This window comes from Ictalurus furcatus, chromosome 8 (genome assembly GCF_023375685.1).
Source record: "Ictalurus furcatus strain D&B chromosome 8, Billie_1.0, whole genome shotgun sequence".
In the NCBI taxonomy this organism is placed as follows: domain Eukaryota; kingdom Metazoa; phylum Chordata; class Actinopteri; order Siluriformes; family Ictaluridae; genus Ictalurus; species Ictalurus furcatus.
In genome coordinates, this window is record NC_071262.1 from 17766003 (window position 1) to 17781252 (window position 15250).

General features: G+C 38.3%; 1 protein-coding gene across 4 annotated transcripts in view; it reads right to left on the reverse strand.

The window, feature by feature from the left end:
* Positions 1 to 15250, reverse strand: part of cald1b (caldesmon 1b) — a 37488-nt gene that overhangs the window by 10707 nt on the left and 11531 nt on the right. For 2 of the 4 annotated variants that reach the window (XM_053631190.1, XM_053631191.1), the window contains exons 2-9: positions 12470 to 12577; positions 6031 to 6168; positions 3397 to 3868; positions 3241 to 3279; positions 2390 to 3139; positions 739 to 780; positions 553 to 620; positions 51 to 309 (exon numbers count right to left, since the gene is read on the reverse strand). In XM_053631190.1, the coding sequence (XP_053487165.1) occupies positions 51 to 309; positions 553 to 620; positions 739 to 780; positions 2390 to 3139; positions 3241 to 3279; positions 3397 to 3868; positions 6031 to 6168; positions 12470 to 12543 (1842 nt within the window). In that variant the 5' untranslated portion in view covers positions 12544 to 12577. Of the gene's footprint in view, positions 1 to 50; positions 310 to 552; positions 621 to 738; positions 781 to 2389; positions 3140 to 3240; positions 3280 to 3396; positions 3869 to 6030; positions 6169 to 12469; positions 12578 to 12698; positions 13403 to 15250 lie in introns of those variants that run through there. The other 2 variants (XM_053631189.1, XM_053631192.1) reach the window with 2 other exon arrangements.

The following is a 15250-nucleotide window of genomic DNA, read 5'->3' on the forward strand; positions in this document are numbered from 1 at the left end:
TGTGACTTTCCTCTTTAAAATTTTTAACGGCATGTCTCTACAGTGTATACCTCCTCCTTGGCCTTCTTTTCCGCTTGCTCCTGTTTTTTCTGCTTCTCCTCTTCCTCCAGGATCTTCCTCCTCTCCTCTCTCTTCTTCTTCAGCTCCTCGAGCTCAGCCTCAGCCGTCTGCTGTTTCTGCTTCATCTTCTCAAACTCCTCACTCTCTGTCTCGTTCCTCCGGCGCTTCAATTCCACCAACTTCCGTTCGGCCTCCTGCTTCGACACAGGGTCCAGCTTCTCTACCTCAGGAGAACGAAGCCCAACACGGCTACACATACACACACACACACACACACACACACACACACACATGTAAACATACACATTTAATACAACTCAAGCAACATTTTGAAAGCATATCAGGCTACCAGTCAAATCAGGCACTTAAAGATGTTATATTGACAAATTCAGGGGCTTGTTATAGTCTGTACTGACTAAACTATGATGTAATCTCTCTCTCTCTTTTTTTTTTTTACCTCAGAGCAGAACAACTGTAATCAGTTAATCATACCCGAATGGCTTCTCGGATTTCTTGAATTTAGAGGTGTCCTCTTCATTCTGCTGCCTCGCTGATTCGTTCTGCTCAAATTAAGTTACAGCAAAACATGTAGAAAAATAATCTTCAAATAATAATACATAATTTCATATAATGATAACTATTTGAAAATGCCAGGGACCCAAACCAGACACAGCTTACTTTGTCACGTAAAAAGAATGGTTTAGGCTTTTCCTCCACAACCTGCAAGTGAAAAAAAAAAACATTAAATAAACAAAACAATGTGATTCGGTGAACGTACTGAATCTACTAAGGAATTGGCAAAACAAGGCTATGGTCTAATGCCCCAAGACTACACTTTAGTTTCGAAGATTATTTGATGATTATACTTATTATTAACTGATTATTACTTCAGCAATAACAGACCTGCTTAATTTTTGCCATTCCTCACTAGGATTAGCAAATGTGATAAAAGCATGCTTTAGATAAATAAGCACCAAGACTGCAATATCTCTGATGCATATTTTCATTGCAGACAGCTCAGTGTGTGTCTACCTTCCTGTGACCCAAAATCCTGCTGTATATTAGTCACACACAACAAGCAAACACCATAGTAGCACTCTCACCAAGCCATACTCAAAGCAAAAATCCACCCGGAAAGATTCACATATCAAGTTTTATAAATAAAGTCTGTAAATTAATTATCTTCTATTGTGCAAAAGATTTATTTTACAATGAATTTTGAGTTGACTCCCATCCGTCGATCCATTTTCTGTACCACTTATCCTACACAGGGTCGCCTATTCCGGGGAGCTGCGGGCAGAAGGCGGGTGAAAACTTGCCAACCCAGGGCACAATCACACACACACACCCCCATTCACACACTATGGACAATTCAGAAATGCCAATCAGCCTATAATGCATGTCTTTGGACTGGGAGAGGAAACCGGAGTACCAGGAGGAAACCCCCGATGCACGGAGAGAACATGCACACTCCATGCACACAGGTTGGAGGTGGGATTCAAACCCACAACCCTAAGAGTGCAAGGCAAACGTGCTAACTGTGCCCCCACCGAGTATACTTTTTTACTTTTCACTTGGTTAACAGTTTCCTACATTACTGAGAATGGCATGCCCTCTGACAGTGTCACCAGTCCGATTTGACCCTTGCTTAATCTCTATCTAAAGCTGATATAGCAGCACTTTAGTCCTTTAGTCCTCCTGATCATACAGATCAGCTTCCAAAGCTTCAATATTCATGCTAATACCACTCTCAACATCATCATCTTGTAGATCACTATCTTGCCAAATCGAGTCTCTGCCGTTACCCAGCGTCATACAGCTGCATTGCAATCTGGAAGTTCAAAGTCTGCTGTCCCCATTACGTCTAATAATTTCTCATTAATATGATGCTGACCATTGCTGCTGAATGGTGAATCAGAAACTCTTGCACTTTTGATTTTTTTAAGGGCTAACAGTGAAACATCAGCAGCATTGCAATTACACTAGAAATGTGCCCATGTGACATCAGCAGGGCAGGCAACAGCTAATGTCTCACAGAAATAACAAAAATACAGTATCGGCAACACAAATTAGCTGCAGAATAGCTAAACACTTCAGAAATATTTCAATATAAACATATTTAATGTGTTTCCGGGTGGATTCTTCCTTGAATAGAACTTGGTATATAGCAAAAAAGTGAAGAAGGTGAGTAAATATGTGACACTGTGTTCATAACAAACTTGTGATCACACCATGTATGGAAAACTGTAAAACGTGTAAAAAGTCATGATAGATGACATGACTTTATCTGTGATCTGCAAAGCCTAAACCCAAGCTGGAAGGTGAATACCTCCTGTGGTTTAACTTTGTCCTCAATTTTTGCTTTGAATTTTTCTTCTGCCTCCTTCTTCCATTTTGGTTTTTCTTCCACCTCCTTCTTCAAAACTGGTTGTTTCTCTTCAATCTTCTTTGGTGGCACTGCTTTCTCCTCTACCTTAACCTTCACAGGAGGCTTCTCCTCAGCTTGTTTCTTTGGAAGTTCAACCTTCACCTCTATTTCCCTCTTTGACCTATCTGGCTTATCTTCAGGTTTTTTCTCCAGTATTCGTGGTTTCTCTTCTTCTTGCCTCACTTTATCCACAACCTTCTTCTCCTGTGGTTCATGTGTTCCTTCCTTTACTTTCTCTACCTCTTTCTTTTTTGGTGCAGGCTCAAATGTGTCTTTCTGCGGTTCCTCTTTTTCCTTCTTCTCCACTGAAGGCTCAATTGTTTCTTTTGGAGGTTCCTCCACTTTCTTGTTCACCAGAGAAGGTTCATCCTGAACCAGTGACACTGGAGCAGCAGGTGTTTCAGATGTCTCTAACGGTTTTTCCTCCTCCACAAGCTTTTCTTCCTCCTCCGTCTTAGATATTACAGGTTCCTCACTGACAGCTGCCTCGACTTTTTCTTCTTCTCTTGTAGGTTCGACCTGACTCTCTTCCTTTGATAACAAACTTCCATCTTTAATCTCTTTCTTTTCTAAATCTGTACTGTTTAAACCTGTATCTGTTTTCTCCTCAGCCACACTGTTTGTACTGACAGACTGATCTTCACCCTTTTCCTACAAAATATAGCAAATCATTTGTACAAGTCCATAATGCTTACAAATGCTTCCAATTTCCCATCAAAAACAAACAAAAATCTAGGTTAGCACAACCATACCTCGATTGTTGACACTTTGGCTTTTTCTTCAGTGGATCGCTGTAGAAAAATCCACAACATATTCATTATTTACATTCCCACTTCATACAAATCTAAAAATCAATTGGTAAATAAATAAATAAATAAATAAAACTTTCAGATCTTTGAGGAAATAACCTGTTCTCTGAGGTAGGATCTCCGGGGCCTCTCTACTTCCTCCTCTTCCTCTTTCTTCTCCACAATGTCTTCTTGAGTGTCTTTTGGTTCCTCTGAAGCTGGTTCTGGCACAGGTTCCTCCTTTACTGGGACTGTCTCCTGAACCTCCACCTTTGACTCCTCTACATTCTCGTCCTTGTTCTTTTCTTCCTTCTCTGTCCAGGAGTTGGTCTCTGAGGATGGAACCTCATTATTGGTAGTCTCCTCTTCTCTATCCCCGAGACGGCTCCTGCGGCTTGGTCTGTCCTCACTGGTAGTGATGGTGGCTTCTCCATCAGTGATGGTGGGGTCAAACTCCTTTTGTCTCTCCAGGGCTTCCCTCATCCTCCTCTGTCTACGCTCCTCACGCTTGGCCAGCCGCTCCAGAAGAGCCTGATCATCCTCGCTAGTGGCAGGAGCGGTAATCAATGCTGATGAACCTGTGTCTGTTACACTGAAGAGATATGTATGATACACTATGTAAGATTATGAACAGAAGATATAGCTAAATATTGCATACTGTAACTTCTTAACAGTGAACCTACACTCACCGGTCATGCCTGTACACCTCCTCATTCATGCAATTATCCAATCAGTCAATCATGTTGCAGCAGCGCAATGCCTAAAAGATGTCAAGTGCTTCAGGTAATGTTCACATCAAACAACGGATTGTGATCTCAATGACATTGACAGTGGCGTGTTTGTTGGTTAGTGGCATTTCGGTTGGTCGGAAACACCTTGTTGATGAGAGAGGTCAGAGGAGAATAGCCAGATTCATGTGAGCTAATGGTACAGGACAGGACGCTAACGCTAACCTAAATAACTACTCTTTACTACCATGGTGAGCAGAAAAGTGTCTCAGAACACACAACACACTGAAACTTGAACCACATCAGGTTCCACTCATGTCAGCCAAGAACAGGAGACTTGGGCTACTTTTCTGTTTGATGTGAACATTAATTGAAGCTCTTGACCTGTATCTGTGTGATGTTATGCATTTCGCTGCTGCTACATGATTGATCGACTGATTGGATAACTGCAAGAATTAGCAGAGGTATAGGTGTTCCTATTAAAGTGGTCAGTGAATGTATATCAGTATGAAAAGTTGTAAACTGATAAAAGGCTTGCACCATACTACCCTGTCACTGCTTCTAAGTACTGGAATGTTTTATTCCTTACTTCAGAGATGCCACTGATAACAAAATTGCAAAAAATTAACTGTATGTTAACAGCTTACATACAGGCTCATCAACCTGAGGTATGAGAATCATATTTTCTGACGCTTAAGCAGGTTCTCCCATTGATACTTTTATCAAATATTATCTTGTAATAGCCTTGCTGTATGAGATTGTACCTGTTAGCATTGTTGTACGAGACTGTAGCTGTTAGCATTATACTATGAGACACTACCTGTTAGCATTGTTCTATGAGACACCAACTGTTAGCATTGTTGAGATCTGTGAGACACTACCTCTTAGCATTGTTCTATGAGACACTACCTGTTAGCATCATTCTATGAAACACTACCTGTTAACATTGTTGAGATCTGTGAGACACTACCTGTTAGCATCATTCTATGAGACACTACCTGTTAGCATCATTCTTTGAGACACTACCTGTTAGCATTATTTTATTAGACACTACCTGTTAGCATTATTTTATTAGACACTACCTGTTAGCATTGTTGAGATCTGTGAGGCACTATCTGTTAGCATTGTTCTATGAGACAGTACCTGTTAGTATCGTTCTATGACAGTGGTTTTCAAAGTGGGGGCCGCGGCCCTTGGGGGCCGCCAGGGGGCGTCCGGGGGACCTCAACAATTTGGCCAGGCTTGACAAACTGTGTGGAGCCACCAAGCCCATCCCTCCCACTAGTATGTTTTCTCTTTCTCACTCTCAGACAACCACACACACAATCAATTTCTAATGTAATCTAAAGATGTAATTATTAATAAAAAAAGGGGATATATTCAGACGTCTGTATTTTTAATGTGTTTTAAAGACATCTTGCAAAAGGGGTCCTCGGTCATATGTTAATGCCATTTGGGGGGCCTTGCCCTGGAAAAGTTTGGGAACCCCTGTTCTATGAGACACTACCGGTTAGCATTATTTTATTAGACACTACCTGTTAGCATTGTTGAGACCTGTGAGACACTACCTGTTAGCATCATTCTATTAGACACTACCTGTTAGCATTGTTCTATGAGACACTACCTGTTAGTATTGTTCTATGAGACATTAGCTCTTAGCATCATTCTATTAGACACTACCTGTTAGCATTGTTCTATTAGACACTACCTGTTAGCATTGTTCTATGAGACACTACCTGTTAGTATTGTTCTATGAGACATTAGCTCTTAGCATTATTCTATTAGACACTACCTGTTAGCATTGTTCTATTAGACACTACCTGTTAGCATTGTTCTATTAGACACTACCTGTTAGCATTGTTCTATGAGACACTACCTGTTAGTATTGTTCTATGAGACATTAGCTCTTAGCATCATTCTATTAGACACTACCTGTTAACATTGTTCTATGAGACACTACCTGTTAGCATTGTTGAGATCTGTGAGACTGTACCTGTTATTGCTGTTAAATTTGACCACACTGTACCTGTCAGTGCTGTTGAGTTCTTTGGCAGTGTTGCTAATCTCCTCGTTCTCCATGTTGCGCAGCCTTTCCTGTCGGGCTCGTCTCCTTCTCTCTCGAGCAGCATCTTCATCATCGTCATCAGGTTTTAAGTAGCTCATCCTTAACAGACAGCAAGACAGTTTAAGCCAAAGACCATGGAAGTTATAAGCTGAATGCTGAATAATGGCATAACAAGTGATTAAAACAAACAAAAACATTTAGGGACATTTAACATTTAGTGCTGTGAATGTGTGCTGGTGTCATAAGCCTACGTGCTCGAAAAAAATCTTACAGATCAAAACATTCCTTACTGGTATAGTATGAATTAATGCTAAGAACATTAGCAAAGTGATTTAGGCACCCTACATTTATATGATAGCTACTTCATACCTACAGCATAAAATTCATATTAATAATAGACTTTTTTTTTCTGAAGTTACAATTATTGGTGCCCCTAATTCTTAGGAAGCAACACTATAACCATGTTCCTATTTATATTTTACTTTATTAAGTTAAATGTATCAATCTAAAGGTTTAGGAACACTTAAGCAGACATCCATGACTTCCTGTTTCATTGGAGTATACATAAGAGGTGACAGAAGCCAAATTTCAGTCACTCCAGTCATTCATCATCATTGGGAAGATTATAGAACATTCAGGCATGTAGCAATTTCACATATAAAGCACACACATATATATATATATATATATATATATATATATATATATATATATATATATATATATAAGTAGATGACAATAATAATAATAATAATAATAATAATAAATCACTTTACACAATATTTTTTATTCAATTTCTTTATTGATGCTAAATATTATTATTATTAGTATTATTATTATTAGTAGTATTATTATTCACATTTAACATATTCACCATGCAGTACTGGATAAAGACCAGGTCAGGTAAACATTCCTGCAGCTAAACTTGATGAAAAAGAAACAGGCAGAAAGCAATTTGGATAGTTAGAATGGAAAGTCCCTTTTGCATGCTAATGGTGATTTATGTAAATAGTTCAGCCAAGACATGAGCCAAATTTTGCCCAACAGCCCTGTTCTGGGAGCAGTTTCTGTTCCACTCTCTCTCACTTGCACCAGTTCAGTTCAAAGAACAAACCATTTAATCCTACTTCCACTGTTTAACCGATCTGGTCTGGCCTCAGTTTGCCACAACATGTCAGTGTTTAACAGACAGAGCGTGTTTGAAATGGCCCATTGATAGAGGATGGGGATTATTTCCCTGTTCTCCTCTTGACTTCCCCCGTGCCGATGATTTACAGATGTTGTGGACGGTGGAAAGATCCAAAACAGAGACAACAAGCCTGTATATTCTTTCTGATCCCGTCTTGTGGGTCAGGGATTTCCAAACTGGAAAGGTCTTCTAAAGATACAGTCAGTCATGCACATCTGTGTTTTTGTCAAAAAGTTTTCTCTAGAATGATTTGCAAGGTATCATCTTGTCTATGCATGATTTGCATCTGTCAAATACACAATGTAACACAAATCAGATGGGGAGGGAGAGGAAGCAATTTAAAAAACAGACTGAATCTTATTAAAGTCGGAGTTATCCGGAACTTGCAAATATGTGGAATTTCTTTGGCCTGAGTATTATACAGGGTGTCACAAAAGTCTCCAAACATACTGGAATTTTTCATACTTGGCTTATATCTTCAAATAGCCTTTTAGAACGACAAAAGAAGAACGTATTGAAATCATTCTCGTGGCTGGATCAGGAAGCTGTCGCAAGGTTGTGATGGACTTTAACAGGAAACATGGCAAGCACACAACACTGTTACCAAACTTCTTAACAAATTCAAAAAGACTGGAAGTGTTGCGGACCGACCGAGAAGTGGACGTCCATGAACATCCACTGACGAAGGCATAATCGACATGGTGCTGACAAACATAGTCCCCTATGTGTTTAGACTTTTAGGACACCATGTAGAGAACCTCCTTACAGCTTTAAGGACACTGTAACACTCAGGATCCACTGATTTCTTAATCTGACTTGTTGGACTGCAGTGTGAAAGAAAACTTACTATCTCAGGTTATTATTTAGCTACAATCCACTGCATAAATGCTTACTCCTAAAAGATCAACGTTTTCATTAGACACTAATTAAGAGCTAAATGTTCCTGTATTAGGTGCTTCTTCTAGAAATGAAAACTTCTTCAAAACACATTTATGGTCTGGACACTTTAGGTTCACACTTTACATTAAAGTGGATAGGCCTTTTCATGAATAATTTCCCACCTTTCCAAATAAAACTGGTTTCCCCCGCCAAAGAGACATAATGTGGTAGACATGTATTTGGGCTTTCTTTCAAATTCTTAATATCTGAAGATGTTCCATCTAAATAACATCTGTCTCAAGTCCAACTCATTAAACTGGTGTCCAACATGGTATCCCTGCATAGCTGTAAAAGATATTATACAGTTTATTGTTTTTATTACATTTCAGCAACTGAGAGAAATGCTCTGTGACTGTGTCTCAGATGTTTTAATGATGAGAAAGCAAATACGAACATGTTTCGTTCTTCCTCTAACTCCACTGTTTACAGTATGCGCAGGGAGGAAGTGTGAATCCATCATATTTCCAAATGAAAAGTTGTTATTACAGAAGGGCGATGTAGAAATGGCAGCAGCATCAGTGGAGTGTAAGAATGATTCAGTGAAAGGCCTGTTTTCCTGTTTAAACACTTGACCGTTTATAGCTTTCAGATCTGCAGCAGGCCCTCATCACACTACATTAGAATAATCGTATGTTTCTTTCTCACTGGTGCATCACTTCAGCGGAGAAATGACTTGGATATGCTCCATGAAACCACACTCATCATTTGGTTAACCTGGGCACTGTTCCACATGTAATTAATAGCACATGTGGTTATGTTTTTAAAACTACATGTCAGCTATCCACATATTGCTGATATTCTTTATTTGCTTTGAATAAAGTACATTCTCGACAGTACAATCAGCTTTGATTTTCTCAGTTTGCTTTCTTCCAAAAGTATTTCTATAATGCAGTAGTTCCTGTAGTGCGCTGCTTGAGTTACAGCCAGGAGGGAAGATTGGAAACATGCTTTGACCTCAACATCAGAACAAATATGGATCTATAGTATGACATCGGATTTATTGAGTGTTGCAGCAGATAGTTACAGGTGACAAATGAACTGAAAAGCCAACATTAAGTCTCTCAGTACTGTGATGAATCACTACAGTTCTACAATTCTCTGGAACGTTCAAAAGATATTCCCTCAGTTGGTGTTTTGATGACGGTGATGGACAGCACTGTCTAACACGTCACTCCAAAATCATGCGTGCAGTTGTGTTTAGAACGGGTGGTGTGAAGACCATAGGATTTACATCATTTTTGTAATATATATTTCATCATGAAAACATTTAGTGAGCCCTTGTGCCCTGTATATGGGGGCAGAGTTATCCTGGAAGAAACCACTCCCATCAGAAGAGAAATGTTTCATTATAGGATAAAGGTGATCAGTTACAAGAACTTTGTATTGACCTGTAGTGACTCTTCTGGAGCGAACCCATAGAGCCAACCCTTGCCAGAAAAATGCCTCTCACAGTATAACAGGGGCAACTGTCTATTCTTTACTTTGCCTGCCCATCCATATAACTGTGAAATAAATTTTAGCATGGATTTTAAGATACAATTAGTATGTCCTTACTTTATCTCCCTGCACAAATCATGCTGTATAAGGAGCCACTGAATGTCATAGTCTGATAAACGTTTTGGATAGCTACATGCCATAGCGAAATGGACACATGCCTAATTAGTTCAGACTGTGATCTGATGCTGGCTGTCAAAATGTCCTTGATTCTACTGCAAAGACATCATCATCAAAACAAAGAAGAACGCTTACACACTCTACATATGGACATGTACAGTGGACATGACCTAACAAAAAGACAGAATTCATTGAATTCAGGTGATGAGACTCATGTAGATGATGGTGATGATCAATATGAGAATTAATTTCCTAAGTCGATTAGGATATAAATGTAGAGGGAGGCTTTCAGTGGATCAGGAATGAAATCTCTAAATCTAGTTTTTGTCCGTTTTCACCTTTGAGGTTAAGCAAATTTTTAAATGCTAGAACTTTACTTCTGCTTGAGCTACATGCAATAGACAAATATAATTAAGTTCAGACTTTTTCTGTAAAAACTGATGTCTTAGCAAGTGAAAATATCTTGAATAGAGTCAGATTTATCTAGTATTTCCTATTATAAGATTACAATTAACCAAATGTAAGATTATTACACCTATTCATAGACATTTGTTTTTACTTATTTCAAGTGTAACATTTTCTTGTTCTATTTAGCAGATAATTTTGCTTCTTTATAGAAATAAATGCTTAAAATTAGCAATATTCTCTGCCAATAGAAGAAGACTATTTCAAGCTTGATATTAGTAAACATTTCTAGAACTAGGTTTTAGTAATCTTATATTTAGTTTGTTATTATCTTGTAATAGGAAATACTAGATAAATTTGACTATGTTCAAGATATTTTCACTTGCTAAGATGTCATTTTTTGCAGTGAAAGTCTGAAGTTTTCAAAGTTACATATAATAGAAAAAATCAAAATGTGGCTAAGTAAAGGGTTTCCCCCATCCACCACATAATTCTAAAAAAAGTATGGACCCTTAGATGCAGGAGTTTTCCCCCCCAACAGACACGAAACACATTCACAAGCTGTATGAGGGTATTTGTCATCCTCAACTGTATACAACTGCCTGCCAGACCTTATAAGGCCAGCTGGATTGTGGGATTTGTAGGAGGATGGAGTGGGCCGAGAATGAGTACGAGAGTAAGAGAACCATGTTATCCAATATTATGCAAATCAACTCACATGATAAACATGCTAACAAAAACCTGAAAATGTTTTCTAAAAAAGCCATTCACAGAGGCTTGTGTGTGGGCTGTTCAGGGTTTCTCCTTATTAGATTATGACAAACACGCAAGCACTGGCTGATAAATGGACAAGTAATTTGCCATCTATAATTTTTCACTGAAATGTAAGAAACACAAACAAGCACTGACAGGCCTGGCTCTAATCTGCTTTAAATAAGTCCAGAGAAAATACACACTCAATGTCTGATGCTCAGCGGGCCACATATGCCTCTCCTAATACCGATGCTGTGTTTGTAGATCATACTGCCCTTTCCTGGGGCCAAAATATCCAACTTGCGCCAAACTTTCTAATGTGTATTATAGTACATAAAATTTAATACTTTTCATAATACACCATTCCATTACAGAGCTGCTGCTATTTTCTTTTTTCTTTTTTTTTCTTTTTTTTTTGCTTACGGTTAAATATTATAACTACTGGACTGTAAATACTCCAACAGACCAACAGAGCAACAGAGGAAGATTTACAGATGCTACAACCTTTATAAGGAATAGAGAAGCCAGCAGAGAGACTGCTGTTTAGATTGGGAAACACAGGACTTTCCAACTTGGCTTGAAAGTCAAACTGAGAGAAAGAGAGAGAGAGAGAGAGAGAGAGAGAGAGAGAGAGAAGATGAACACAATGCTACACAATACATTATAACCGTATTTTAGTATATATAAATGAATTATATGATATACGATATGATGATACAATACCTGCAGGGTAGATTACAGTCCACATAAAAAATATGTTTAATCGTTGATATGGTGACATTTTTTGTGTAGAAACATTTATTTAGCATTTGTGGAAGAAGTCTCTAGCATCAGAACTCAGTTTTCCAACAGTGGAAAGTCTTTGTGGTGGAGAGTTTTATTGTTTCTCTGTAATATGATAAGTGTTTTTTGTCATATTTATCTTCAAGAGAGAGAATAAAAACAGAGGTTGGTGATGGAACAAGTATTTATAACTGCTATATTGTCAGTGATAACAGGACCTAACTTGTTTCGTGAATGTTCCACAACGTTAAGCGTAATTAGAAGTGGGCCAAATGTACAACATGTCACTCTTTAATAATAATAATAATAATAATAATAATAATAATAATAATAATAATAATGTAACCATTGGTAAATTGGATTACTGATTTGAAGGTCACTGCCAAGCTGCCACCCTCTCTGCTTCAGGGGTGCTGCATCATGGCTGAACCCAGCTTCCTAACAAGCCGGGATATGTGAAGAAAAAAAAAAAATTTCACTGTGCTGTAATGTAATATATGACAAATAAAGGCTCCTTGGAAAATAATCCACTTTGGAGTGGCAGTAACTCCAGTTTGCATTGGGCTGCATCACACCACCAGTTTCTATTTGTCCCCAAGTGTTTAATTCATTACATATTGCCCAGCCTTCACTGAACTGACATGAAAGTCTGACATGAGTTTGAAAGAATGAGTGTGTGTGTGTGTGTGTGTGTGTGTGTGTGTGCGCGCGCTTTACTTTTCGGTTTCCCTTTGCATCTCTTCTCGCTTTTGTCTCCGGAGCTCCCTGCGGCGTTCAAAGTCCTCGTCCATGGTGTCTGGTGCAGAAAATCCTCTCGTGTCCTCGCTGGGAGACAGAATAGACAGCACAGGGGATATTAAAGTACTTGAAAATTTGATCTAGGACTATTATAATCTTTCCGACTGTCTGCGTTATGTCGTTGCTGTCCAACACAATCCCTGCTCACTTTTTCCTTCTTGACAACTACCAGAAAAGGCAAATTCTGCATCACCCCTACACACCCAGTCAGCTTTCTCTACATCCTTCGTCTTCATCAGTGTCTTCTACATTTCTTTCTACTGGTCTGTTCTATCTGGTAAACAACAATGACGATAACAGGATCAGGATGCACATATACAGTAAGTGCAATAATAAACATAATAGGATAATAAAGCACTGAAAGGGAATAAAATTATACTACTACTACTACTACTACTACTACTACTAATAATAATAATATAAAATATGGTAGAAAAAAATTAATGTAAAAAAAAAATTCTAAAAGATTTCAATCAATTTATTTGCCACTTGAAAACAAAAAACTGTGTCAGGTTGTTGATTTTGATATATTAAGCACATTTGTAGTACAAGATCTTACAGAATGACAGACAGTTCATTATACAGTATATGATGGTGCTAAATCGCTGAATGTTTTAAAGCCAACAGCAGAACTTTAAAATCTTTCCTTAAAAAGCCTGAGAGCCAGTGTAATGATGCAAAAATTAGTGTAAGACTGTCTCTCCTGCATGCTCATGTTAATAATCTTGTTATGCACTTAAACATCATCATCATCACCTTTTTGTCTCCGATGGAATATCTTCCCTAGACTACTCTGAAGAAATAAGCATCTTAGAGAGGAGAAAGAGAAAAGTTCACTTTCACACACCTGATTCATCACAACAGTTAATTTTTAAGCCATTCATGAGCTGAAATATTGTGAAATCTCAACAGAAACCTGATCATTACAGTGTGAAGACCCCTCTGGAGTGCTGCCAGATTAGAGAAAGTTGTTTCTTGGACGCTGGGCTCGGCTTTAAGGTCGTTTTTACTGTTTCTCTGAGGATAAGTAAGACCAATTGGACAGTACGGCCTTCCAGAAATGGCAGAACACGAAACACATGGTGCGGGAAATGCAATATTTGACTTCTTTCTGGGTCAGCCAAGGAAAGAATACGAGATCCCATCAAAAAACATGCCACTTCCAGACGTTCTGGCAAAGAAAATCTAATAAAAATAAATGCCCAGTGCATGTGAGTTTGTGTTTACAGCTTGAGTTTCCTGTGCTTTATTTTTACATCGCAGAACATATTCTCTTGGCTTGAGAGCTCGGGGGAAATGTACAATTCAGCTGCAGGGATACTTTCATTAAACAATAGGGTAATTTGCTTACATTCCCTGAAACAATGAATGGTAATTCAACCAAAATTAAGCTAAACCAAAAACAGATATATGCTAACAGCATTGTGCGCTTTGCTGTTTAATTAGGAAGGCTTCCTGCTCTGTGACCTGAACATTAACAACGTCACCTTGATGTATAGAGGGGAAAATGTGAAACTAATAAAACACACAGGTGCATCTTCAGATGTAAAACAAGCAAAGTTAAGCTTCACGTTTGTATTTGACATAGAAAAAGGTCTGCACCGGTGATGGATACAAAAGTAGTTCACATTAACTGGGTTATGACTTTTACACCAATATGTCAAGTCCTTATCCCAAAACAAATCTAATGCGGAATATTCCGGTTACATTCTTCATTCTCCCATATACCACGTGAAGGTGGAACTGTGAAAATGCTGATGCATATCTCAATAGATCCGTAAATCCCTGATTATCTTGAAGATTTGCATTAAGTAGTTTTTTAAAGCTCTCACTAAGGTAGAGTTTCCCAAACATGGTGCTCCTCAGGAACCCAAGATAATCTACGGTTTTGCACACTTTGAGCTCTCAGTGCACCTAAACAAGGCAATCGAGAACAGTCTATACCTGGTAGCTTTCCATCAGGATCTGGAAGAATGTAAAAATGTGGACCTTTGGTCCCTGAAAACCAGTTTAAGAACATTTGCATTAAGAGAAGCTGAGAGAAACTCAACTGCCTTTACTGTCCAATTCATGACCATGACTTATTTTCTTTTTTTGACATACAGTAACAATGGCTATTAGCCTATTAGTTTTGAAATCCAATGTTGGAAATTGATGTCCAAAACGTAATGACTGTATTATTCTTCTTAGGCTCTTGAATTCCACTTCATTACAACTCAAAGAAATTGAATCAGTGATTTAAGGTAAGGAAGAAGCTCTAAACCACAACTTCAGTCTCCACCAAGTTCAGGAATATACACTTGCTAACTCTCTCACATCTAGGACTGGGTAGGGGTTGTAGATACAGTATGGTAAAAATATTGTGTCATAATACATCAAATTGGCATGGGAGAGATCACAAGTTTGAATCCCGATGATGTCACAGTCATCAAGACTCAGATTTAACAATACAAAAGAACAATACAATAACACAACAGAGTACACAGACAAATTAACAAAGAATTAACACAGAACAGGTGAATACAAGTTAACAAACCAGTGACAAGACAAGGGGCAAGCATGAAACTATGTATCACAGTATATATTTGTTAACAAAGCAGCAACAAGGGCAAATACTGAGCCTGAGATGTTTGTTCAGCATTTATTAAAAAAATTAATAAAAAACATACAAAAATACATAAAAAAAATTCTAGTCAGTTA